The 26333-nt window shown below is 35.8% G+C and overlaps 3 protein-coding genes across 5 annotated transcripts; 1 reads left to right on the forward strand and 2 right to left on the reverse strand.

The window, feature by feature from the left end:
• Nucleotides 1-357: 357 nt before the first annotated feature.
• On the reverse strand, nt 358-3006 carry LOC120260955 (indole-3-acetic acid-amido synthetase GH3.17-like). Its single transcript, XM_039268559.1, has 4 exons — nt 2676-3006; nt 2491-2592; nt 1589-2412; nt 358-1187 (listed from the first exon to the last, which is right to left on the reverse strand). Exons 1-4 carry the CDS (start codon nt 2963-2965, stop codon nt 619-621), a joined length of 1785 nt encoding a protein of 594 aa, XP_039124493.1. The 5' UTR covers nt 2966-3006; the 3' UTR covers nt 358-618.
• A 1506-nt stretch (nt 3007-4512) lies between these two features.
• LOC120260954 (chitin elicitor receptor kinase 1-like) lies at nt 4513-10313 on the reverse strand. Of its 3 annotated transcripts, none has more exons than XM_039268557.1 (12): nt 9377-10313; nt 8547-8583; nt 8442-8447; nt 8159-8325; nt 7498-7685; nt 7192-7281; nt 6564-6657; nt 6339-6499; nt 6173-6264; nt 5440-5569; nt 5015-5110; nt 4513-4924 (listed from the first exon to the last, which is right to left on the reverse strand). In XM_039268557.1, exons 1-12 carry the CDS (start codon nt 10296-10298, stop codon nt 4760-4762), a joined length of 2148 nt encoding a protein of 715 aa, XP_039124491.1. In that variant the 5' UTR covers nt 10299-10313; the 3' UTR covers nt 4513-4759. The 3 variants fall into 3 exon arrangements, with proteins under 3 accessions (XP_039124491.1, XP_039124490.1, XP_039124492.1); XM_039268556.1 differs by having other exon boundaries at nt 8159-8320; nt 8437-8447; XM_039268558.1 differs by having other exon boundaries at nt 4572-4924; nt 6339-6490; nt 8159-8320; nt 8437-8447.
• Nucleotides 10314-18568: 8255 nt separating this feature from the next.
• LOC120261677 (40S ribosomal protein S27-2) lies at nt 18569-19615 on the forward strand. Its single transcript, XM_039269653.1, has 4 exons — nt 18569-18710; nt 18864-18965; nt 19075-19103; nt 19195-19615. The coding sequence occupies exons 1-4, from the start codon at nt 18708-18710 to the stop codon at nt 19319-19321; spliced, it is 261 nt and encodes an 86-aa protein (XP_039125587.1). The 5' UTR covers nt 18569-18707; the 3' UTR covers nt 19322-19615.
• Nucleotides 19616-26333: the final 6718 nt, after the last annotated feature.

Below are 26333 nucleotides of genomic sequence, written 5' to 3' on the forward strand. Positions count from 1 at the left end.
CCATTAAGAACAACATTTAGCACAAGATTAGCATTTTTCATTAATCCATCTCTTTAATTCTGAGAGGAAACAAAACAGATGGTGTTGATAGATTGATACATCAGTCATTGTTGAGTGAGTTGGATAATGGATATAAAGAGAAGAGAGCCATCAACTCTATCTCTTTCTCCACAAAGAAAGAATTAAGAAGCACATGAATGATGGAACATTAATCTGATGAGTTATCAAATCTTCTCCCTCTTTAGAATGACAAAAACATAAAGCCTATATGAGTAGCATGTGAGTCCAGCTTGTATTATTGATTCATAGCTTGATCATTGAACCCCTCCCACTCAGTACCATATGACTCACAAAACATTGACAGAGAGAAAGATATCTCACTTTAAGATAAGGAACATATATAATAGAGACAATTTCAAGACAAGTGATACCATGAGCTCTGTACATGATATACTCTAAAGCTCTTCCATGTCCTAAATGTTTCTCAATCTCATGAACAACATTAAAACAAAATGAAACATAATAATAGTACTAGTACTAGTGCCAGTACTAGTATTACTACTACTACTACTACCACTACTACACACTCACATTACTACAAATACAAACAAAATGCTGCTACCTTTGAGGCTCCCAGAATGGAGCTTCTCTGCTGAAGAACCTCCCTACCACCATCCTTTCCAAGACTTGGATTGCCGGCAGTGTCTTGATACACCGCGGCGTCTTATACTGGTTTACCGACGAGCCACTCGCCACGCAGAAATCCATTAATTCATCAAATGCACCACATTTCACAACTCTTATCTCCAATGGTCCTATGGATCCATCTCTACTCCTGCACCTCCTGTACACTGAATCAAGCCTTGCCTCCACTGCCATGCAACAAGCTTCCATGACTTCCTTGTTAACAGGTTCATTACCACCTTTGGCCTTTACCTCCCAGAAGAGAACATAGTGACCAGGAAGTGAGGAAGTCTCTGCATAGCTTGTGTATTCAGTGAGAATGTGACCATGAGGCTGGAGAAGGAGTTTGGCCTGTGTCACTGCCTTAAGAAGGTCTTCTTCACTTGTTTTATCAGTGTCAATGCTAAGTACGACGTTTCTGCGTTGCATGAATTGGAATTGAGGTGCAGCGTTGTTGAAGCCTGTCACCATGAGAATGTCTCCAACTCTATACCTGTATAATCCTGTTGCACAAGCACACATGTAGTTTGTTTGTTTTCCTTCTCTTTTTAATTTTATTTATTTATTTATTTATTTTATTTTTTTTGTGGTTTACAGTTACAGAGTTCATGTCTTTGGAATGCATGCATTAAAGTATGTAAAGGAATGGAAGACTGAGCTTTCATGGAATTGAGATACTGTTCAGCATGCAACAAAAAAGCCTGGAATTGGGGGAAGTACTGGTGCTCAAGGGACCAAAAACAATGACCTAATACTGCATGATTGGTGTGGGACATCTCACACGTGATTTTTTTTTTAAATTAATACAAAGTTTAGTTATTATCAAGATAAACATGCATGCTAATATTTGTTTAATTAACTGATATGAGAAAGAAAAAGAGAAAGAAAGGAAGAGAAAGCTAACCTGTGAAAGTAGTAACAATGAGCTCATAACAATGGCCAAGCTGCACGTCCACAAGGTCCACAACTCTGTTCTGCAACGAGCTTAAGCTGCCATTAGAGAGAGCTTGAGCTTCTTCATAGTCATGATCCACAGGGAGGAACTCAAAGTAGGCCATGTTAGGAAGCAGTGTATATGAAACCTCTGAAGGAGAACAAAGAGGTTCGAGGTTGATGCCAAAGTAGCACTCAGAGGAGCCATACATGGTGGATATTAGAGGGAGACCACCACCATAAAACTCAAGCAAAGGAATGTACTGAGCCATGGATCCAGTCACAATGACATCAATGTACTTAGTTCTTGGCCATATCTTCTTGATTATCCCTTCCCATGAATCCTTACTGCACTCCATTTCTATCAAGCTTGCAAGCTCTGAATCAGGCTTGTTCAGCACTTTAAGGACGGCGGAACGGCACCGATCATCGGTTATCCATTTGCTTACTTGGCCTGTTCTTATGTTGGTGCAGAGCTCCAGCCAGTGATCTTCAAAATACTTTATCGCCCGGAGGAATGCCGAAGCGAAGATTGCGCCGACACGGAGAACTTCCTTGCGCTGCACTAGGCCACAGAGAAGTTGGCAGTGCATGCTCTGCTTGCTGTCCGGGCAGAGGATTGTGTCATCTGGGCTGGTGTAGATGTTGAACTTGTTGAGTGGCCGGTGCCGGAAGTGATCACTTTTGTAGTAGCTGGTCAGGACTGGCCTCGCCATGAGGCCGGAGGGTGTGCTTATCTCCGGCTTCACAAAGAGGAGATACATGGCTTTCCCTTCATCTAGTCCCTCAACATACCTGCAACATGCTAATCTTAACATATCGAATGCATTCACTGTTACATTAGAATTATTCTTTTGTAAGACAATTTCTCACTGGTTCATCACAGGGATTAGGAGATTGTAGAAGAAGGTTTTCCGATCGAGTTCTTTGGCGGTGGTTGGCATTATCTTCGGCTTGCCACCGGAGGTCCCTGAGCTGGCGACAGCATTGAAATTAACAGTATGAGTTAACTAACAAATTGAGAATGAAGAATTGGTTATGTATATATCTGCATGTACCTTGTGAGAAGCTCAGTGATTGGCTCCGATGAGATGATATTCGACGGCTCACCGTTTGCTATTCGATCTATGTAAGGCTTGATTTGCTCGTAGTCGACAACGGGGACCGACTTCTTGAATTGATGAACATCTCTGACGCCATGTAGGAACCCATGCAGGTATTCAGTATCTGAATTCCTATTGAGTATGTCCTTGAGAACTTGCTGCTGAATTTTGCCTGCATTCTCTGTTAGATTCTCAATTAACTTCATGCTTTCCTGTTGATCATTAGGATCAAAATAGAACAACATTATGAAGAGAAGAAGAAAGAAGAAAAAGCAAAGAATGGCTAATTGAATGGAGAATGATCATATATATAGAGAGAGAGATGGAGAAACAAATTCATGGGGAAGAGAAAGAAATGTAGGGAAGAGAAGAGGTTAAGGAGGTCCTACACATGTGGCCATGTCTCTTTAGATGCAGTTATCATGGGTCAAACCTCATGGTAACAATATAAAACAGATAGTCCAAACAAAACTCATTCAAAGCCATAAATAACAGTATTTAAAAAATAGGTGATAAAAAAGAAAAAAGTAGTAGATAAATAAATGGGGAGGGGGGGCTTTACAGGTAGGATTATGGTACTTTGAGAAGATCAGAGCAGGAACAAGAAACAGTGGAAGAGGTCCAGACAATGCACCCCCGGAATTGGGAATGTCTCACTTATTAAGTAGTAGCATCTGATGTCACTTCACATGCATGTGTGGGATGAATGTGTACGCTTGTGTTGGTTTCACTTGGATGACCTCAATGATTTTGTACCTCTCCACCATGGTTTTTCTGAAAGAGTTTTGGCAGTTTGTTCTGTGCCATAACTCTCAACAGGCTGTCTGTTTGAGGTTCTTGGAAGTTTGTCCAGATGAGCAAAAAAATGTACTTTGGGATCAATGGAAGTTCTTAGTAGAAGTGCAAGAGAAAAAGAAGATTAGATAAAGAGATGATGATGATGATGATAAAGAAATGGTGTTGATGCCACATGAAACAATGAAAGCGGGATATGCTAGATATGTCATATGCTCTTACAGGCATTAAGAATAGTAAACAAAAGGGAGAAAGAGGTGTTAGTTGTCTTCTAGTGGGGGGGATGGTGTCCTTGAAAAGGGCAGGAGAAGAGGAGCAAAACAAGGGCCTAATTAAGGAATGGTTATTACTTATTATTAACACTTGACACTTAACTGCGTTCTACATCCATCTATTGATTGATAGATCAAAAAGGTCGATCAATGATCGATGAGTTGTCATCAGATCCAAGAACTATATAGATCCTAAACTAAAAGGAAAGAAAAAAAAAAAAAAGGTCAAGTTAAGGTGCACATGAAGACGAAGAAGAAGTTTCAGAGGTGGCACATGAGCATAAAGGTGAAATTTCTATTAGGAATGATGACATATTTGCATTGATATATGAATGATTTGAAGTTGAGGCATAGTCCTACACTTTCTCCCAGAAAGAGCACATGAGCCTCACATGCACATGGAGACTGCACCCACTACCATTAACAAGTCACAAAACAGATAGAAGTGTCAGCCCAGAGTCTTAAACTTATAAAGGCTCAAAGCAAATGTGAGAGGGATTAGTTTATCATGTCTGAATCTTAAGTTGATGACCATTTTGAGTAGACATTGTAAATCTAGTAGTTTGTAACAATGCCGCCCACTGATCCGTTCTCTTAGATGACTAAATAATGTTGTAAACTAGAGTTTTGAAAGATAATATAATTAATATTATATTAATGATCATTGGCTATTGGTATCAATCAGGTGAGGCAAACCATTGGAAATGCAAAGTCAACAAACCATGTACAAGACTCAAAATCAATATCATTATACATTGCTAAAATACATAGTTTGTTGAAAGAATTACATGAACTGGTCATTTTATTAATAATACAATTTGCATATAGATATGAATTTCAGAGGGAGGTACAAACATACATACAAACTATGACTGTGCTTGTCTGACTTTGCAGTAAAAGACTCCATAAGAATGCTATGTAATTTACAGCATTTACAGGAGTAAGGTGGTGAAGGCATGGATGGATAAGAGCTCACCTTCCAGACATGAGACTAACAAAACTTTGGTTTTCATACAAGGTTCCGAGGTCCCAGTCTTCAGTAGCGGAGGATAATGTCATTAGTGCAACAACAATGGATCGCATGCTAGGCCTCAGCTGAGGGTTCTCCTGTGTGCATGCCTTGGCAAGATGAGCCATCTGGAAAAAAGAAACAATACTTGAGATGGATGATTATAAAAGCGGAAAACAAGCTGACATGGTCAGTTTGACAAGATTATCCTTATTCACCTTCAGAACTGCATCCATTGGGTACTCGTTAAGATTTGGATCAATTAGTTTCTGCAATTCCTCCTTTGGATCAGGCTGGTTAAAGACACCCTCGAACTGTAGGAATCAGGATAGTAAGAAGCTGTTAGGGCCAGATGAAGAATATTATTATGAAGGGACCAAGAAAATTATTGAGGCTAAAAGGAGATGACAAAGTATTGAGAGAACAGTTAGAAGTTTGAATTTAATATTCATCCAGGAACCTCATCATGCTCATGCAGTAAATATGCTGTATTTGAATACTATGGACTCAGATACGAAATATGGATTCCAATGTCAACAACTAGGAAGTTTCATGATGGAAATGTTGATGAACAAGATGAGCATTAGAAAGAGAGTGAAAAACAGGGTGCGTTTGCAAGAATAAATGCTATGCAAAAACCAACCAGAGCAACCAATCCCCTTGATTCCGCCTCTTTTTTCACAATGGCTTCTTTGGCTGAGATAAGCTCGTAAAGGACCACACCAAATGCAAAAACATCTACTTTGGGCGAAACTTCACCATACTGAGCATATCTGTCAGCAACATAAGAGAAGGCAACCAATTAATATGACAGTATGGAACAGATAATTTGTGATCTGGTTTCCACAAACAGAATTCTATCAGAAGAGAAAACAACAGGAAGTGTAGTTATGCTATGCAGAAATAAGACAGGTTGTGATTGCAGAACAAGTCATCTTATTAGAATTCATTAGAACCACAGGTGCACTCAGCTGAACCACATTATAGGCTGCAGCCGACAACTAATGGTTATTTTAGGCTTAAGACGATGGCATCTTCTCATTTGTTCAGCAAGACTCTAGGGTGGCAACAATTCTTTGGGAAAAATTAATTTGCAGTGTTCAGAAGATAATCAGATGAAACATCTGCAAGGTGCAGAGCATCTTTTAAGTTTTCAAATAGTACATTTTCTCAATTTATCCGACAAGAAGTTTTTCTTTCTCCAGAGGTAAATAGTCAAAAACAGGCAGTATAATCCAGTATGCATATTTAAGCGCTACATGCAAGGGTCACCAAGTGAGTTATTATGCTTGTTAGGCTAAAATAAAGCTTTAGCAATGCATCCAGCCAACAAAAAATAAAGTATGAACCCTTTAAAACAGTGATGTATCTCTTACTCTGGAGGCATGTAACCAAAAGTTCCAGCAACCCCAGTTTGCGTTGATGAATTGCCGACTTCAGTGAGTTTTGCTAATCCAAAATCTGCAACCTGCAAATGAAAAATGCATCAAAACCAAGTACAAGTAAGTTTTAAACCACCAAAAGTTAGATGGATGGCCCAACCTTTGCACGAAAGTTTTTGTCAATCAAGATGTTTGCTGATTTAATATCTCGATGTACATAAACAGGAACAGTGTGTTCATGGATATACTCAAGCCCTCTAGCTGAATCCAGAGCGATCTGAACTCTAGCAGACCATGAAAGAGGAGCCCTGCCTAATAGATCTAGGAACTATAAGAAATTAATAAATCTTTAGATTTAGAATGTCCAGTTGTGAACAAGTATTACCTGACCCACGCAAATGTTGGCTCAAGTTCCCATTGTCAATGAATTCATAAATAAGAAATAAGGAGTCATCCATTGAATATCCTATCAAGCGTACCTGCATTTGATCATGAAAAAACCAATAATAAATTTCAGATCATTTTTAAAACAGAGTTTTCATAGGACAAGTGATCAAAGCTAAACAAATAAGGAATACAGTGAAACAGAACTACTAAATTTAGCATCCCTGGCTTTTTATATATATATATATATACTGTAGATACTGCACAAGAGTGACCTTATAGACAGAGGTAACCTATTAAGAAACATCAAACCTGAAATATTTTCACAAGAATCAACATTTCTTCATCAATATACTCAATGAAATCAAATTCATGCATGACAAATACTGATCAAACAAGAGGACAGACACCCTTCACGACATTGTCTTTAAAAAGTAAAGAAACAGCAGGTGGTATCTAGTCAGGTAACACTTAAAAGTATATACATATGCTTTGAAGTAGAACATGATTACCATTCATTAATATTAGCAGGAAATAACATTTCATGTGCATACTAATATCCCCACCAATCAATGAAACAGCTGTAAATAGATAATACAGATATTATTCACAGAGAAAAACCAGCTTACCAAATTTAAATGATGAACATGTGTCAGAACTTTTATCTCAGCAAGAAATGCTTTAGTTGCTTTCATATCCATTTTCTTGATTGCAGCTTTCTGCACGGAAGGACTTGTTAGATGCAAAACAAATAAAGCAATACATGTACATATAAAAATGAATCAACCAAAAATACTTAATGATCAGTGTCGAGTAATATCTTCTAGCAGCTTCTAAGGAAAAAGGTGATGGTCCAAGATAATACTTTAAAACTGAGTATTATGTGATAGAGGTAGTCCAAAAGTAAGATTAAAATTTAAATCTGCTTAACCAACCTCTCCTCTAACTTCAGCATAGTATACAGCTCCATAACCACCTTCACCAATTTTGTTAGCAATGCTGAAGTTATTTGTTGCTGTAGCAAGCTCCTCGTAAGGGAACTCCGATTTTTCAACTGCAAAGCCTGTGACAGCACTGCCTGTTGTGGATGGCACTGAAACTTTATCTGTGATGGATGAACCACCTGCACTGGACAGAACGAAAATCATTCCACAAACATGCTTAACGAAAAAGAGAAATGAAATAAAAGTGCAAATGAAATAAGAGTGAACCTTACTTCAATATCAACAACTTTCAAGCATTACCGTTGCATGCATGACTTTCTATTTCATACTTCTACTTACTCAATGAGACAGAGTATCTCTTCGTGAAATAATAAACAAGGATGCAATTCAACACCTGCTAAAGGTTTATCTATCATTATGCTCAATTTAAATTAAAAAAAAAAAAAAAAATTGTGCAGATCTAAATTTTAACCATAGATATCCCCATTTCGTTGCCGGCTTAAGTAAAGCAAATCAGCTTAAGAATGCAATGCCTCAATTTAGATAAACATTCAGTATTGCTCTCTCAAGCATAACATTTCCACACACAATCGTACATGGGAGAAATTCAAATAAACTAAATGCAGGAGAGATTAGATCTGAAAAGGATTACCAAGATCATGTCCAACAAAATTATCTCCATATGCTGATGGAAGCAATGAGGCTTTCCTTGCCTTTCCTTTCTTGTAAATCCCAAAATATAAATAGACAACCAATGCCAGAACAACAACTATACCAGCTACTGCAATTCCAGCAACAGCACCTCCTGATATTCCTGATTGAGTTAAAAACAAAATGAGTCCCCAGTTGCGTAATATTGAGATATCCATTTTCCACATCATGACATAGTTGACAATATAAGTGATCCGAATTCCATTAAGTCATATCTACCTGATCCTGAACTGCAGAAGGAAAAAGAAGTTGTGCATTCATGTTAGAGAGAGGGGGAAAAAGGCAAAACTATTATAGCACAGGAAGAAAGATATAACACATATAATTACCTTGATGTACTAAGAGGATGATAGCTTCCAGAAGAATCTGAAAAAAGAAGAATTTCAGTCAATGATTTCTACAACGTCATATATGATAACCACTGAAAGTTAAACACTGAAATAAGAACCATGGAGGGATCAACCAAATTAGGATTGTAAGAAAGAAGCTGGATGCGTAGAGAAATTGCCATATACCTCTAAATCAAAAGGTCAGGATACTTGCAGACAAAGCAGAATGTAGTTTTAAATAGCAATATCACCACCTTTCACCTTTGTTTGGATGGCCAAACTACTATCCATATCTCATTGATCCCTTCATGCCTAAATCAACAGTGTTGATTCACATGGTAGACCTCACATCAAAATCCTTCTTTGTTTAGACAATTGTTTCCCAATTTTCTTCATTCAAACAATCCTATCGCTTAATTAATTAAAACTCATTTATCAGTGGGGAAAACCCTACCGTTTGGATTCATTTGCCAAACAACAATGTCTTAAGACCCACAATCAAAATATATTTTCTTGAGTTTCATAGGGTGGAAACAGAAACAGACATCCTAGTAAAGTTAGAGTCAACCAACAGATCATATGCTAAGGACCTAATTAGAAAAGCTACAACTATTAACAAGCAAAATATGAAAATATTTATAAGTTTAAATCACCACAAGGCTGATCTGAATTTTATCTGATTTCTCCTTCGTATTTTCTGAAATAAACACAATATGTTCCTTTTGATCTTTAACAGGACCACAATAAAGAGGAAGAGTAATATCATATTAATAAAAAACATCTTTTATCTTACTAAAACAGACAAAACAAAAAAGAATAAAAAATCTCACCTTTCTTTGGAACGAATACAATATCCCCAGCGGTGAAATTGACACCAGGATTGTAGTCTCTCAGAAGCTGCAAATCCACCGAAGAAGAGAAGTTGAATGCAGCCGCCACAGAGCTCAAATTCTCCCCATCCTCCAACGGGTACGTCTCAAAATAGCCATAATCCAAAGAAATGGAAGCATCCCCGCAGGAACAATTCACAGTAACATTGATCAACGAGTTTTCAGGGATATTCGTCGCGGGGTAGGAGGGATTGGTCGCAGCCAGCCAACTGGCGGTGGTAAGGTTGTTGAAACGGTCCTGGGCGATGATACTGTAGGTTTCTCTGCGCGCAACTGTGTAAGGAATGGGGTCGGCGGAGTAGGCACCACCAGCGAGGCACTTGCATTGGATAGGAACGGAGATGCGATTGCCTGGTAAGAGGATATCCTTGTTGAGGTTTCCGTTTACGGATAGGATTGCAGCTTCGGTAACCTCAAAGAGCTTCACGACGTATGTGAGATTGCCGGTGTCGTTGGAGATGATGTATGAAGCCAGAGCATCGCAGTCAAGCTGGCATGAGGATTCCGATGGGAGCGGTGCGAAGGCGAGGGCAACGAGAAGGACCAGAAACCCTAACCCTAACCCTGATCTCATCTTCAACAAAGCGAAAAAGCTAAGATTTTTTTGGTGATCTGAGAGGTAGAAAAATGGCGGAAGAGTCCCTCTGGTCCTCGCGGGAGAGGAAATATTTGCCTCGAGATCAGCGCAAGGTACGAATCTTAATGCAACGTCAGGCTGGTAAATCAATAGTGAATTAGATGCTATTGTAGTATGGTTGTAACAACCGTTGGATTGCCTTAAGATCTGGGGATGATGTTTATCTTGAGGCAGATTTTGCGTTGGATTTGGGAGTGGCATAGATGTTTGAAGTTTGTTAGCCATGCGGGTGGTGGGACTCGTTGGAGTTGTAATATTTGACTTGGTTTCGTCCAATGCAAGGGAGTTGTAATATTTGACTTGGTTAGTCAGGTACGTATTTTGATTTGAATTCAAATCAGTGTTTCTTTTAACTTAATTAGCAATAATTTCATCATTTATATTAGTAGATATTTTCTGAGAATTTTGAGAGTTTTACAATAAAAAAAGTTTAATTGTATAATATTTAAGAGGTGAAAAGTATAGTAAAAATGAGAGTTAAGAAAAGTCGAGCTAAACTTTAAACTGAACTCTTTGCTTAACTAAATAATTTCTTTTAATTTAATTAAAGAAAAAAAAAATCCTAATTCTTCCAAACATTTCAAAACCTGGTCTTTTTAACCCCCAATTTAGACTCTGATACTAGAGAACCTCTAAAATATTTTATAATTTTGAAAAAAATCACAATGCTTTCATATTTTTTTAAATAATTAATTATAAAGCCCAGCTTATAAACATATAATTAATAAATTATATTGAAATATATCAATTTTTTTACTAAACAAGATTTATCAAAAAAATATGAGATGAAATTTTATTTTTGGGTTTAAATTTTAATTTATATTAAAATAGATACCCATCTTTAATTTTATTTCACTGATTGGGTACTCGATAATTCTAACAAAATTTTAATAATGTGGAGGCGGAAAATATGTCAGCAAAAAAAACCTTGGCCAACTCACCCTCATCTTTCCACGTCAGGCCTTCCCTCAATCGTGGGATTTCCACCACAGATTCCGCCACTGCAGGTGTCTTCTTCGTCACCGCCAGCCCTTCCACCATCCTCCTCTCCAACTTCTCCACATCCCAGACGCCTGACGCCCTCAACTTGGTCTACATTATCCATGAGTTCTCCCTCAACGTCTCCTCTAGCAGGCTCAACCTTACCTTCCCCCCTCCCCCTCCGTCCGCAACTCATGCTTGTAGACATACTGAAGATGAGCATACAAGAGCAGCGTTTGTGTTTGTGACGCTGCACAACGATGGTGAACCTGAGTTCATGTTGTTGAAGATGATTGAAGTGTTATGCTGCTTGATGAAGCCAAGAGATGAGAAGATGTGTCACGGTTGGAGTATGGTCTGTGGCTTTTGTGATTGTATCATCTTTAATGTATTAGTATTGAAGTAAGGGTATGTTGTCTGTGTGTTTGTAAAAGAATGTATTATGTTATGTCCAATGAGTGAATGGCATGTGAATGTTGAGTGGAGTCAAGTCAGCAGTTAAAGAGTTTGTTAGGTTTAATATGTTGTTATTGGTGAATGAGATTTACCATGTCAGTAGGGGAGTCATGTATGCATGCAAGGGGAATGATGAGGCTAAGCATTGAGTTGCTCTGTTTTTCTCAAGTTTTTTTTTTTCCTTCTTCTTTTCTTCTTCCATTTCTTCAGACCAATAGTGGTATCAGAGACTTTTGACCACCTGATCTCTCCTTGAAGTTTATCTAGTGATTGTTCTAATCTCTTTCTCTCCTTTGCTCATCCACTCAAGAGAATGGCTTCAAGCAGTAGCCAACCAACAATTTTACAACCCTCAGTTCCTATCTTTGATGGAGAAGCTTATGAACACTGGAGTGTTATGATGAAAACACTTTTCAGGCCTCATAATTTGTGGGAAATAGTTGACAAAGGTTTTGATGAAGATAAAGATGAAGACAAGAAAGCAAAGCTCACAGAAGACAAGAAAATAAAGGTCATGGAAGACAAGAAGAAAGATGCAATTAAGTGCATTATATCTTATTCAGCAAGCTCTTCATCGGCCTTTGTTCTCGTGTATTGAAGCGGCAAATACTGCAAAAGAAGCATGGGGAATCCTTAAAACTTGATTCCAAGGAAGTCCCAGGATCATGGCTGTAAAAATACAGGCTCTAAGACAATCTTTTGAGAATTTACATAGAAAAGAAAATGAGGGAGTGCAAGCATACATAGGCAGAGTAAATGACATTGTAAACCAAATGAGGGGATTTGGAGATAAAATACCATACCCCTTAGTAGTTGGGAAGGTCTTGAGAAGCTTGGGACCAAGATATAATTTTCTGGTTGATGCTATAGGAGAAGCCAAAGATCTTACACAACTAACCATGGATGAGTTAGCTGGCTCACTTCAAGCACATGAAGCCTTGATGTTCAGTCAAGATGACAAGTCAAGTGAAAAAGCTTTTGCAGTGAAACCTGAAGCTACAAAGCTTAAGAAAGATGGAAAATTTCCAGTTCGTGAAGATTCTCAAGCAACCAGAGGCAGAGGGAGAGGAGCTTGGAGAGGAAGAGGCTTTAATCGAGGTAGAGGAAGGAGTTCAGGTCCAAGACAAAGGTCATGGAGAGACAAAATCATCAAAGAGTCATATTCAATGCTTTAATTGCAAAAAATATGGTCATTATAAATCAGAGTGTTGGTTTAAAGATAAATCTGCATGTGTGGCAGAAGAACAAGGGATAACCAATCTCTTAATGGCTCAGCATAAAATTAATGATGAAGAGAATGATGTCTTGTTGATAGACAGTGGCTGCTCCAATCATATGACTGGTCAAAGAAGTTTGTTTAAAGAGCTAGATGAAAATCAGAAACAATCAGTAATGTTGGGAGACATTAAAGAGATCAAAGTTGAAGGAAAAGGAGTTGTGGCCCTTAAGACTTTGCAAGGAGAGGTAAAATTATTGCATGATGTGCAGTTTGTACCTAATCTTGCTCATAACCTTTTAAGTGTAGGCCAACTGTTAGGCAATGGTTATTCAGTCAATTTTGATGATACTGCATGCTTGATCTTTGATAAGAAGACATGGAAGAAAGTTGTCTCAGTCTCTAAGACAATGAACAATATGTTTCCATTAAACATATCTGATGTGAAGAACTACAGTCTTACTGTCAAAAGTGAGAAGAATACAATGTTATGGCATGAGAGGTTTGGTCATCTCAATGTTAGAAGTTTGAGTGTGCTGAGAAATAAGAACATGGTGCATGGGTTGTCAAAAATACATCAAATGGAAGTCTGCAAGGGTTGTGCACTTGGGAAGCAAGCTATGAAGCCATTCCCGACTGAAGGTACTTGGAGAGCTACTAAACATCTTGAGTTGGTGCACACTAATTTAGTAGGCCCTATGCTAACTGAATCCTTTGGAGGCAACAAGTATTTCATACTTTTTACTGATGATTTCAGTCGCATGAATTAGGTGTTTTTTATCCAACTTAAATCACAAGTTTTTGAATGTTTCAAAAAGTTCATGACACAGGCAGAGACTCAGTCTAGATGCATTTTGAAGGTTCTTCGATCTCATAGAGGGGGAGAATACATGTCAAGAGAATTCACTGAATTTTGTGAAGCAAATGGAATTAGAAGGCAATTGAGTGCCCATATACAACCCAACAGAATGGGGTGGCAGAAAGGAAGAATCGATCTGTTATTGAAACAACAAGAAGCATGTTGACAAGTAAAGGATTGCCTAATATCTTCTGGGCTGAAGCTGTATCAACAGCTGTGTATCTCCTTAATTTATCTCCCAGCAAAGCATTGAAGAACATGACACCATTTCAGGCATGGAGGGGCTTTAAACCTTCAGTAAAACACCTAAGGGTGTTTGGATCAGTTGCATACACTCTTATTCATGATCAAGGATTAGATAAGTTTGATACTAAATCTGAAAACTGTATATTAGTTGGATACAACAGTGAATACAAAGCATATAAACTTTATAATCCAGTCACCAAGAAAATAATTATCAGTAGAAATGTCATTTTTGATGAAAGAGCTAGCTGGGATTGGATAGAGAACAAGGCAGTTTACACTCCAGTTTCATTGAGTGATGTGCAAGAGATGATAGGTGAAGGTAAGTCAGCAAACTCAATTCCAGAATCAGAAAATTCTCCTCCAAATACACCAGTGAGAGTTATTACTGTGGAAGAACTAGAAAGGGGCAATCTTGACTCTACACTAATACAAGAAGAGCATTTATCAAGTGAAACACCTGTGAATAAGGTGAGATCCTTAAAAAAGTATTTATGAAGCATGCTCTTTTGCTTTACATGTTGCAGAACCTTCAAGCTATGATGAAGCTGTAAAAAATGAAGTATGGCAACAAGCAATGAATGAAGAACTTAATGCTATAGAGAAAAACAACACATGGGAATTAGGCACATTGGCGGAAGGAAAAAAAATCAGTGGGGCTAAAGTGGATATACAAAACAAAATTTAATCCAGATGGGAGTATCATGAAGCACAAGGCCCGTCTTGTAGCCAAGGGTTATTCTCAACTGCCGGGAGTCGACTATGAGGAAACTTTCTCACTTGTTGCTCGTTTGGAAATAGTTAGATTGTTTATTGCTTTGGCAGCTCATTACAAGTGGGAGCTTCTTCAATTGGATGTGAAATTGGCGTTTCTGAATGAAACACTGAAGGAGGAAGTCTTTGTTGAGCAACCTGAAGGATTTATATCTCAAGGAAATGAAGAAAAAGTATACAGACTTCACAAAGCCTTGTATGGCTTGAAACAAGCTCCACGAGCCTGGTATGATCACATTGATTCTTATTTTACATAACATGGCTTTTAAAGGAATGAGAGTGAGCATACTGTGTATATGAAAAGGAAGGGTGAACTTGACATACTGTTAGTGTGTTTGTATGTTGATGACATACTCTACATGGGATCCTCTCAAGAACTCATTACTGAATTTAGAGAAGGGATGAAGAATACTTTTGATATGACAGACCTTGGGAGGTTACAATATTTCTTGGGTCTGGAGGTTAAACAGGTAAAGAATGGCTTGTTTATATCTTAGCAGAAATATGCAGAGAATTTGATTAGAAAATTCAACATGCAAGGTTGTAAGACAGTTTCAACACCAACCAATACAAATGAGAAGATGTACTCATATGATGGTTCAGGTGAGGCAGATGCTAAAAGGTATAGAAGTATGGTTGGAGGACTCTTGTATTTATGCCACACACGTCCTGATATTCAATATGCAGTTGGACTAATCTCTAGATTTATGTCCAAGCCTTCAAAACACCATCTTGGTGCAGCTAAAAGGATACTGAGATATCTTGCAGGAACAGTGAATTATGGCATCATGTACAAAGCCTCAAATGATCCTAAGTTAATAGGATTCACTGACAGTGATTGGGCCGGATCAATGGATGACCGGAGAAGCACAACAGGTAATGTTTTCATGGTGGGAGACAATGCCATTTCTTGGTGCTCTAAGAAACAAAATGTGACAGCTTTATCCTCAACTGAAGCTGAATACATAGCTGCAACTTCAGCTGCTTGTTAAGCTGTATGGCTAAGAAGATTATTAAAGGATTTTGGAATGAATCAAAAAGAAGCTACTGTCATTATGTGTGACAATAAATCCACTATTTCAATTGGAAAGAATCCTGTCAATCATGGTCGTACAAAGCACATTGACACAAGGCTTCATTTCATTAGAGAGCTGGTTGAGAATGGCTCAATTGAATTACAATATTGCAGTTCAGCTGAGCAAATAGCTGATATATTTACCAAAGCACTGTCAACAAATTCATTTACTTATATGAGAACAAAGCTAGGTGTTTGCAATCTTCAATCAGGGGAGTGTGTTGAAGATGATTGAAGTGTTATGCTGCTTGATGAAGCCAGGAGGTGAGAAGATGTGTCACAGTTGGAGTATGGTCTGTGGCTTTTGTGAATGTATCATCTTTAATGTATTAGTATTGAAGTAAGGGTATGTTGTCTGTATGTTTGTAAAAGAATGGATTATGATATGTCCAATGAGTGAATGGCATGTGAATGTTAAGTGGAGTCAAGTCAGCAGTTAAAGAGTTTGTTTGGTTCAATATGTTGTAATTGGTGAATGAGATTCACCATGTCAGTAGTGGAGTCATGTATGTATGCAAGGGGAATGATGAGGTTGAGCATTGAGTTGCTCTGTTTTTCTCAAGTTTTTTTTTTTCCTTCTTCTTATTTTCTTCTTTCATTTCTTCAGACCAACACATGTTCTATAGAAACCCAAGCGCTGACATGCTGCTGACTGAGGCTGAGTTTGCATACTCATCAATATATATTTATATTAATGTTGTTGATTAAAAAAGATGTGAGTGATGATGAGGCTAATCAATACATAGATCACTTGTTTGATATATTTATATTAATGGTGTTTGTTTTAAAAATTCATGTGAGTGATGATGAGGCTAATCAATACATAGATCACTTATTTGATATATTTATATTAATGGTATTTGTTTTAAAAATTCAGGTGAGTGATGGTGAGGTTATTTTATCAACACAAGGAGATCCTTACAATGAGGATGTGGGTTTCTTTCACTCTGATAAGAAAGTCTCTTAAGCTTCTTCTCGGTACTGATGGAGAGAATGGTTGCAAATACTTAATTATGGTTCTCTATTTTTTAATTAATTACCATTTTATCTCATATATGTATATATATTAATTAATATATAATATAGAAGCTAATTATTCAAATAAATTGATTTGTTTTGGATTATTTCATAATTTCAAAGGCAATGTTGGAGAGTATTTGGTGAAGCTAGTGGATACAACCAGAGCTAGTGATGCGTTTGTTGGAGCTTTCTTGTTCTTTGTTTGTTGGAGCTCTCTTTCAAGTATTTTTATTAATGTAGGGGAGACATGAGACTTAAAGATTCACTTAAGACCTTTTTCCGAAGCATTAACACACCCTTAGATGTTCCAATAACCTATTAAGGTTAGTCTCCAAAAACACATGTAAAGCTAGGGTAATAATAAAGAAAGAAGAAAAAACATACACAAACCTCGACACAGTAATTATGTGAAGTTCGACACTCTTGCCTATATCTCCATGGGGGTCGGGAATTGGAATTCACTATAAAAGAATATCTTGATGGTTTGAACAACTCTCAAGCTCGTCTCAAGAAAAAAATTATAAGAAAATCCTAACCTACAATTCTCATCACCAACACAATGAGAGATGATCTCTATAACTAGAGGTGGGCATGGGTCGTTCGGCAACCCGGCTCGGCTTGTGCCTGGCCCGGTACCGGCTCATCATGGAGACGGGCCGGTTACGGGTTGGGCTTGCCCCAACTCGCGTGCACGCAGGGTCAACCACGGGCCAAACTCGGCTTAGAACTAGGTTGCAACCCGACCCGGCCCGGCGGGTTCTACACCCAGTCGGCCCGGGTCTAGGTCAGTGGGTCGGTGAACTGCAACCCGGCGGGTCGGGCCCGCCGGCCGATTAACCGGCCCGTGCCCACTTTTATCTATAACATAAGTCAGCATGTGACTAACATACACATGCCCACAGGGCCCAACACCAAAAATGGCCTCTATATGGGCCCATAGATAATGAGAATGAATTTTTTTTCTTACCATTGTCACTCATAGTTATTTTTTACCATTGTTTTTTTTTTCACAATTAATGTATATATATATATAATAATAATTTCACATCCGTTACTCCACTGCCGCTATCGGCCAGGTCCGCTACTCCACTACCGGTGCTGCCACCTCCATCCACAATGTCGGTGACGAGAGATGTAAGGGGAGTCATCATCCCAGGAGTAGTAGAGCCTCAAGTTAGCAATGGGAGAGATGACGCGGTACATGGTTTGAAGAGCCCAGCTTGGTTTGGTGGGGTAGGTGATTGGAGTACTGGCAATGACGAGGAAAGGTTTGTCGGTGAAAAGGTTGGGGAGGAGACAATCTTGATGCCTTAGATGAAGGTGTAGAAGTTGCAGACATAGGGGAAGGGGTTAAAGTTGATGGTCAGGTTTCTAGGATGCGGAGAAGTTGAAGAAGAGAATGTTGGAAGGGGTGATAGGGAAAAGACACCTATAGCTGCTAAAACGGTAGAGGAAATCCCATGACACGAGGGAAGGGCTAATGTGGAAAGGTGAGGGTGAGTTGCCCAGGGTTGCTGACATAGAAATCCCATGTGGCGAGCACCATCGGGTTTCTCTGTTGTTTTGCTGACTCATATTTTTTTGACTGCCACATCATTAAAATTTGGCTGGAATTATCCAGGGTACTCAATTGGTGAAATAAAATTAAAGATGGATATCCATTTTGATACAAATTAAGTGATCCCAAAATGATATTTTTCACCCTACCAAACAATTTACCCGCACAATTTACCCGTTAGCTTAGGTTATATAAATAATTTTAATAATTATTTTAATTAAATCTATTAAGGAATCCCAGTATCTTACCGCCGGAATCCTGGATCCTTCTAAACCCGACGGCTGAGATCTCCATCAAATAACATCCAACGGTCATAATTGCTGAACATTTTGATATAAAAGGCCCTCCGTTCAGGGTTTTCGCACACTCTCGCGGCCGTTTATTATCTTCGTTGCCGGGTTTATCTCGCTTTCTAGGGTTTTCTTCAATTGCTCTCCAAATCTATCTCAAAGATGGTAAGTTTCTCGATCGATCCCAGTCTATTAGTTCTCCATGGTTGCTTTTTGATGTTTTTTGCGCGTGATTTCGATCTAGTTTCCTCTTTTTCGTGTTTTCATCGTTGCTTTTTAGATTGATCGTTGTTTTTGTGTTGTATATACGATATTTAGGTTCTCCCGAATGATATTGATCTGCTAAATCCTCCGGCCGAGCTGGAGAAAAGGAGACACAAGCTCAAGCGGCTTGTTCAGTCCCCAAACTCCTTTTTTATGGTAACTCTCGCTCTCAATTTTTGATTTTTTTTTCCCCGATTTTTATACCATCTTTTCATCTCTCTGGAAAAGTTAACTTTTTTTTTTCTTTATTGATTTTTTTTTTCAGGATGTCAAATGCCAGGGCTGTTTCAATATGTAAGTAGCGATTAGAACTTCTATTTCATTGCTGTTGTTGAGCTGTTTGGGCTTTGTGGATTCTGATTTTGGTTTTTGGTTAATTTTGCAGCACTACCGTATTCAGCCATTCGCAGACCGTGGTTGTCTGTGGGAATTGCCAGACTGTGCTATGCCAGCCGACCGGAGGGCGTGCCAGGCTCACAGAGGGATGCTCCTTCCGGCGCAAGGGTGATTAGCGAAGTTGGTAGCCTGTAACCCACACTCATCACTGTTTTTACCTTTACACATGCAAATTCGATATGCATATGCTGTTGCTTTCATTCTAGGTTCTGATCTTCTGTTCTTATGTAAGAAACTAGGGGAGTGTAGTTTTGCTTTACCATCTACTATGTATTAAACGAAATAGTTGTTTTCTCTCTGTGTTCTATTAGTGCTTAATGCTTATGGTTCGAGTCCTTTGTTTTTAATATTATGATTTGTTGTGCTTATCTTTGGAGTGACTATGGATTAATCAGCAGTGCTTTCTTGTTTGGAACATGTCTGGTTTGATTCAGCTGATAATTGTTTATATAAAAATTGTGACTACAATATGGTGGTGAACATCTGTGAGTGTTTTATTGTGGTATAGTTTGTTTTAGGGTTGATGAAAAACATTAGCCCTTCCGTTTACAAGTTTTGATGTGCTTGTTGTTTCAGAGAATATGAATGATTGCTGAGGGCATAAGGCGTTGCTCACTTACTTTTAGAAGTTTTATGAGATTGCTGTTGGTTGTTTTATGTTCAAAGTTTAATGATGATTTAGTTAATTTGGGTAGTTGGCAACTTGAAAATAAACTGTAACAACGTCACTTGTTTAGACTTGTCAATCATTTATATTATTTTGCAATGTTAATCAGTCTGGTGGAAGAGAATAGAATCCTTGTGGTGGAGTGGCCATCTTTGTTCTAGTTTATCTTTGATTTTGAAATTTGGTGTGGGTTTTGGATCACCATTCTTTGCTTTGTGACTTGGAAATTGGTTGTCTGGATTGAACTATGGTAACTAGCTTTATAAAAAACGGTCACATGCTACCATATCAGAACATTGTAATGTAATCTTGTTTTTTTTTATTTGAGCGGTTGGATGTAGGGTTGGTTTTATGAATTGGCTATGTTTTATCCCCAGAGGCATCAACTCTTTTGTTTGGTTTGGTTTGGTTTGGTTATTTGTTTATTTATTTATTTATTTGAAGAAAAGAGCTGCAAAGCAGCTAATTTTATTAAACCAAAATGAAACTTGTTTTTTTTCTCCTCCTCTTTTTGTAGGTTATTTATTTTAGTTCCAATTAGATGTGTTTCATTCTTGAATGAGATAAACCAAGTGTAAATGATTACAGTCCATATGATTAACCCGTTTTCCCATTTCCATGCCTGTCGTCCCTTTTCTTGTGTCGGCTCGTACTGTTTGATACATGATCATCCATGTGTCACTGTAAACATAATGATTTTTATCAGTGCATCAAGTCATCCGCTGAATTTATTTGATTTTTTTTTTTTCCTGCTGGTGTATTCACAAATTGCAAGAGTTTTTAATGGTGGTTCTTGTTAAATTGCTTAGTTTGCTTAGAGGTTCATTGATGTCATCATTGTAATGGTCGGACTGGAAAGGTCAGTTAACTTTGTCGACTGTGTCCGAGAAGAAAACTTTATGTTTTATTTATCATGGGTTAAAAAAAAAATGCAGCCAACCCTTGAGCTATGTTGATTTCGTGCTGATTTTCTAGGGGTTCAGAGCCCTTGTCGTTGCCAAAAAATGAGGCCCGCCCAAACACAAGGCCTTGTCATTTGAAATTGGGTTTTTTCTCGTATCAATGCCTATTCATCTGCATGATGTCATTCTTGTGTAACCAAAGCATGCGCATCAATTTGCACATTTTTTATGGATGTTCTGATTAAACAAATTGTTTAGGAACCAGTCTCTTTTTCATTTAACAGTTGGATGTTGTCCTCTAATATTTTGGGCTACCTAAGGGCTAGGGGTACCTAATACCTATTAAATTTTTATAACCATAAAATGGTTGTTTTCGCTTTTTAGATTAATGCTATTCTTCACAAAATTTGACACGAATACTAACCCCTTGTATAATGTACAGTCATTACACCGTTTTTCTCCGCTTTTAATAGTCTGGAGATAAAAAGGGGGCATTTGCATGCGGTTGGTGCCTGACTTGGTAGAACTTACATAGAGTATGGTGCTTTAATCTGATTTGCCCATTTATCCAACTAATGTATTCCAGTCTGCAACTAAGTGATGATATAATCATTAATTTATGGCAAATGACCTCATTTATTCAATTATATGCATTACATTTGTAGAAACTTGTTTCAGGCGCTGATTGGTTAATAGAGCAATGAAAATTTCATTTTAATCTAATTTTTTAACTGTACTTTTGAGACGACTTGTCTGAAGAGTTCCACTTCAGAAGCAACCGGGAAGGTAGGTTAGAAGTGACATTAATACATGATAGGAATAGATAGATGTAAAGGGACTTATGTGGTGGTGTGGTGCCACATGTATAACTTTATTACTTATTAATTTGTCTTTATATTGAAATTTTAAGGTGATCAATCATGGTTCACTTGTAACGCGCGTAGCCAAAGACTTGCAAGTCTTCTCTATATATCATATCTCTCTTTCTCTCTCTTGCATTGCAGCTCCTTTCTTTATCTGGTTGTGAGTGGGATCTTGAATCAATCTACAACTCTGACAGACACGTGCCAGTCCATGACAGTAATTGGGACCCACTACGAGCACGTGGTTGGACTTGCTTGCACCTCCACGTCAGCTATAAAAAAAAATACTTTAGCTAACTTTGGATGAGATTGAGAGATGTACAGAGAGATAAGAAGGCTAGTCTTATTTCCTCAATTTTTTGTCTTATATTCAATCAAAAAAGAAGTAAAAGGGAAAATAAAATAAAATCTTTGTCCTGTGGGCGCCCAATTGAAAGAGGTTACAAAATTAAAATTTTATTTATTTATTTATTTATGTAATTGTTTATTATTATTTTATTTATTTTTTTGTGAAGATTGTTTGTTGGTGCAAATGGGTGGTGGAAATGATGGTATTGTTTGAATAATTGTTCTTCATTGAAATGAATAGATGGATCACTTTTCAGTCCAACAACAAAGAATTGCTATTGCAAATAAATGTATGTGGGGTTAGACAGTAGCTCACTGATAATACCCTCGAAAGAAACCTGACACTTTTCAATATAAATGTATATATATTTTTAACAAAGATGGGAAGCGTTGTCAACTAATATAAAAGTACAGCAGAGATGTATTAATTATGATAGTATAATGATTTTTTAAAAATTTACTAAGTACAGTGAGCTAATACGCAAAATAATGAAAGTTTATCACATCTGCTCACAATGATATATTAAAGATTATAATATTAATATAGTTAATCTCTTTATTAGAGTATTTTCAACCATGACTTTAAATCTCAGATTTTGGGTTATGGTTGATTTAAACCTACTTTTAAATCATACCTCAAATTTAATGGTGGGAGGTTGATGACCCCAAATTTATGTAATTAATACTTTAATTATAAGTAATTAATTTATATATTATAAATTTTATGTGTAATTAATTAATTAATAATAAAAATTTACTCTAATTAATTTAGGATAAATTTATTAAATTAAAATAGTTAAAAATATACTTAAAAATAATAAAAGACACCTACACTACGAATTAGTAATATATTTTATTATAATAAATATTTAGTTAAATCATTGAAAATAATTAATTTCAAATATTTTGCGGTTAAATAGTAATAATAATAAAAAATGAGATGTATATTTTTTTTGGGTAATATTTGGTGTATGTGGTTGGAGTATAATTTACTGTAGCAAAACCAAATTTACGATTTGGGATAATGAGTTGGAGATGGTCTTATACAACATAATAGGAGAACTCACATTGAGATTCAATATACAATAAATAAACATGATTCTTTAACTAACATGATTCTACAATATTTGACTAAAATAAAACAGTATGTAAATAATATTAGTAAATATTACTACGAGAGTAAGGTTTTAAACTATTATCCCTTTTATCCGCTTTGAAGTGAGTTAGGATTAGATTACCACTGAGTATTTGCATGGTTTGATGCCAAACTAATACTATTTTTTTTAAAAAAAAAACATAATTATTTTTCAAATCTCTCTTTCTTTTTTTTTCTTTTACAATGTCTTTTTCATCTACGTCGCCCTCTCTTTTAATAAAGTAAATATTTGATAGAATATGAAACGCACGCGCGCACGCGCGCGCACACACACAAAAAAAAAAGGGAAAAAAGAAAAAGAAAAATTGGGATTCCTTTCTTCAATTCTATCTTTGCAAATAAGTGAATAACAAAGAGATATAGACTTTATAGAGAGAGATAAATAAAAAGAACAGAAGAGACAGAGAATAGAAGAGGTGGATGAGAAATGTATTCTTTTCAATTATTTTTATATTTCTTATATATATATATATATATTGATTCCTTTAATTTTTGAATTTTTGCAATGTGTATGTGATTTAAACATATTTGATTGGAGGTTAGAAGCTTGGAATTTAGAGTCTTCTCAAATGCTACGTTGGTGAGAAAATTTTAAGTTGACTAAAATTTCACTCAATCAACAACCGATTAAAATTAAATAATTTTAAATTCCAATTTTATTTTAAAAATAATTATTAAATATATTTATGGAATAATTATAATTTATTTTAATCATAGAGAATTAAAGTTAAATTTCAGTTATATAAATATATTTTTCATTTGAACAAGATTTTTCTAATAAAGAACAACTTTAATAAAGAAGTTAGTATTTCATTTCTCTTTGAATTTATAAGCCAACTCAGAAGATTCGATCGTGCTTATCCAAATTTGTCAGAAAAAAATCTTAGGGCAAATGCCCCTTCATGTGAGATTTATTAATGAATTAAATAATTTTTAAATAAATTTGTTTTAATACTGCGAGGACTTGGTGAGATGTTTATAATTGGTTAACCTAACTTAGAGCTATTTTTCAGTGTCTTGTCAACCAACTACAATAATACTTAAATTGTGATAAATAAAGTTTTATTATTATTATTATTATTATTATTATTATTATTATTATTATTACTACTACTGTCTTACAAACCCTACTTAATCTTTATGTCCAGTTAGATAAATTAGCAAACATTTTTAAGTTGATCGGCAACTTCACCTTTTAAAATTTATAAATTAAGAAAATTTCCCTTCTAAGAATACAAAGAACAATTTGAATCAATTTTCCACTTTTAAAGTGATTTTTAACATTTTAAAAAAAATTATAACAAGTTTTAAATAAAAAAGTCAATAAGGATTAGCGAGCAATAAGAGTTCTCATCATACTGCTCACATATCAATATAAAATAACACAAATCATTCACTGATAATAACTAAAAACTTCAACATCTAAAAGAGAGCATCAATAACAAATAAAAACATCAACTAGTGATAATAATGAAAAAAAATTGTTGCACTAAATTCATCAAACACATCCCAAAAAATAATACCAATGACAATAACAACAAAATATAAATATGGTTTCAATACATCATATAAATTCCCCAAAAAACCCAACAAATTCTTGCTCCCTTAATTTGGCATCTAGCTCAATGTTTCTCATCATCCATCATTTAAACAACTCAATCCCATTCCATTGGAAAACATACAATGAACTCAAGAACAACTCACATGCAACCAAGAGACCAACTCCAAGTCTTTTTCTAACCCTTAATGATGTTTATTTTTTTAATTCATTTATTTAAATAGTTAGACATGTGAGTTGCTCTCAATGTCTCAATCTCACACTAGACTCTAAAAGAATATATACAAAAACATGTGTTTGCTCCTAATCTTTGATAGGTTAGTCCAATCATTGAGTCATAAACAATAAGAGTTTGAAGGATCTACAACATGATTGGGGTTAAACTAAACTACCAAGTTAATTTATAATTAATATTTTTTGGTTAGTTTGATCTTTTCTCTTTTCTTTGTTTTTTTTATAAACTAAATGTTTTGTTTTTTGTGATTAGGGTTTGGTTCTATGTCTGTTTCAAAGATCCGGAACATTTTATTTGATAAATATATATTATTAGACACATATTTTTGGCATCATAATTTAGACAAATTAATTAAAGAAAAACATATCTTGCTTAATGGATTTAGTATTTGTCTTTTGTTTTTTTATTTTTTGTGTGATAAATTGTTTTAAATTTTATAATGACAAGTTTGTTTTTTTTTGTTGTATTTTAATTTTTTTAATAAATGTGGATAAGTCATGAAATCATAAATGGAATAGCAACATTGTTATTGCAAAGGTGATGATTTTTTTTTTTTAAAAAATCTTAAATATATTTTATCATTTAAAAGAAAAATTGTTTGCTTTTGTAAAGTTAAGTAAAGATAATAATATTATGAATAAAAAATTTCATTCTGTTTTATTCTATAACTTTCTTTTGATTTAGTTTCTCACTATTCAAAACAAGTGACAAAAAGGGATGGAAAAAGGAAAAAAAATATATATATATATATATCTCAAGGTGTATCAGATCTTGAATTTTTATTGTTATTTTACTTTATTTTATTCATATAAAACACACTGCATGGTAGCTAGTGACTAGGATCAACTTCATCCTTAGCCTTGATTTCCATTTTCATGCAATCAACTTCAAAAAAAAAAAAAAAGTCATTAGAATTCATGATCTTCAAGGTTTTACATTCATTCATTTAATCAATTTCCGTGATTCATGCATCACAAATCTCAAAACAAATTTCACACGTCTCTCTTTTGAGTTGCAAACATTTAACCACATAAAAAGTTTATGGAGCAGGTAATATATGTGCACCTTCCTTGCAATTCATAGCTTTATTAAACTTTTCTTTTTTCTTAAAAAATATATTAAAAAAACTCATAAGAGTTCTATAACTACTGTATATTATTTGAGTTTCATTCTCAATGATCACTTTTCTAGAATATCATTTACTTCCCAAAAAAAAAAGTCAAATAAACTCTAAAATCAACATCAAATTAATGTTAATACTTATGACGTTTGATCAATAATTTAATGACAAATATAAATATATATATATATATAAAGAAAAATCTAGAGAATTCTCTAATATGAAAACAAGAATTAAAATGAACATGAAAGAAGAGTTTAGAAGCTACGTTGATGTTAT

The sequence above is a fragment of the Dioscorea cayenensis genome, chromosome 5 (genome assembly GCF_009730915.1).
Source record: "Dioscorea cayenensis subsp. rotundata cultivar TDr96_F1 chromosome 5, TDr96_F1_v2_PseudoChromosome.rev07_lg8_w22 25.fasta, whole genome shotgun sequence".
NCBI lineage: Eukaryota > Viridiplantae > Streptophyta > Magnoliopsida > Dioscoreales > Dioscoreaceae > Dioscorea > Dioscorea cayenensis.

What these genes read in the sequence shown, in the direction of transcription:
- LOC120260955 (XM_039268559.1), bottom strand. Translation starts at nt 2,965, where the DNA reads ATGTTGTTCTATTTTGATCCTAATGATCAACAGGAAAGCATGAAGTTA. An exon ending in CTAATCCCTGTGATGAACCA is followed by an intron (nt 2,413 to 2,490) that starts GTGAGAAATTGT and finishes AGCATGTTGCAG; the next exon opens with GTATGTTGAGGGACTAGATG. An exon ending in CATTGTTACTACTTTCACAG is followed by an intron (nt 1,188 to 1,588) that starts GTTAGCTTTCTC and finishes CTTGTGCAACAG; the next exon opens with GATTATACAGGTATAGAGTT.
- LOC120260954 (XM_039268557.1), bottom strand. Translation starts at nt 10,298, where the DNA reads ATGGCTAACAAACTTCAAACATCTATGCCACTCCCAAATCCAACGCAA. An exon ending in CCAACATTTGCGTGGGTCAG is followed by an intron (nt 6,500 to 6,563) that starts GTAATACTTGTT and finishes TATAGTTCCTAG; the next exon opens with ATCTATTAGGCAGGGCTCCT. An exon ending in TTTGGTTACATGCCTCCAGA is followed by an intron (nt 5,570 to 6,172) that starts GTAAGAGATACA and finishes TGTTGCTGACAG; the next exon opens with ATATGCTCAGTATGGTGAAG.
- LOC120261677 (XM_039269653.1), top strand. An exon ending in CCCCAAACTCCTTTTTTATG is followed by an intron (nt 18,966 to 19,074) that starts GTAACTCTCGCT and finishes TTTTTTTTTCAG; the next exon opens with GATGTCAAATGCCAGGGCTG. An exon ending in TGCCAGGGCTGTTTCAATAT is followed by an intron (nt 19,104 to 19,194) that starts GTAAGTAGCGAT and finishes TTAATTTTGCAG; the next exon opens with CACTACCGTATTCAGCCATT.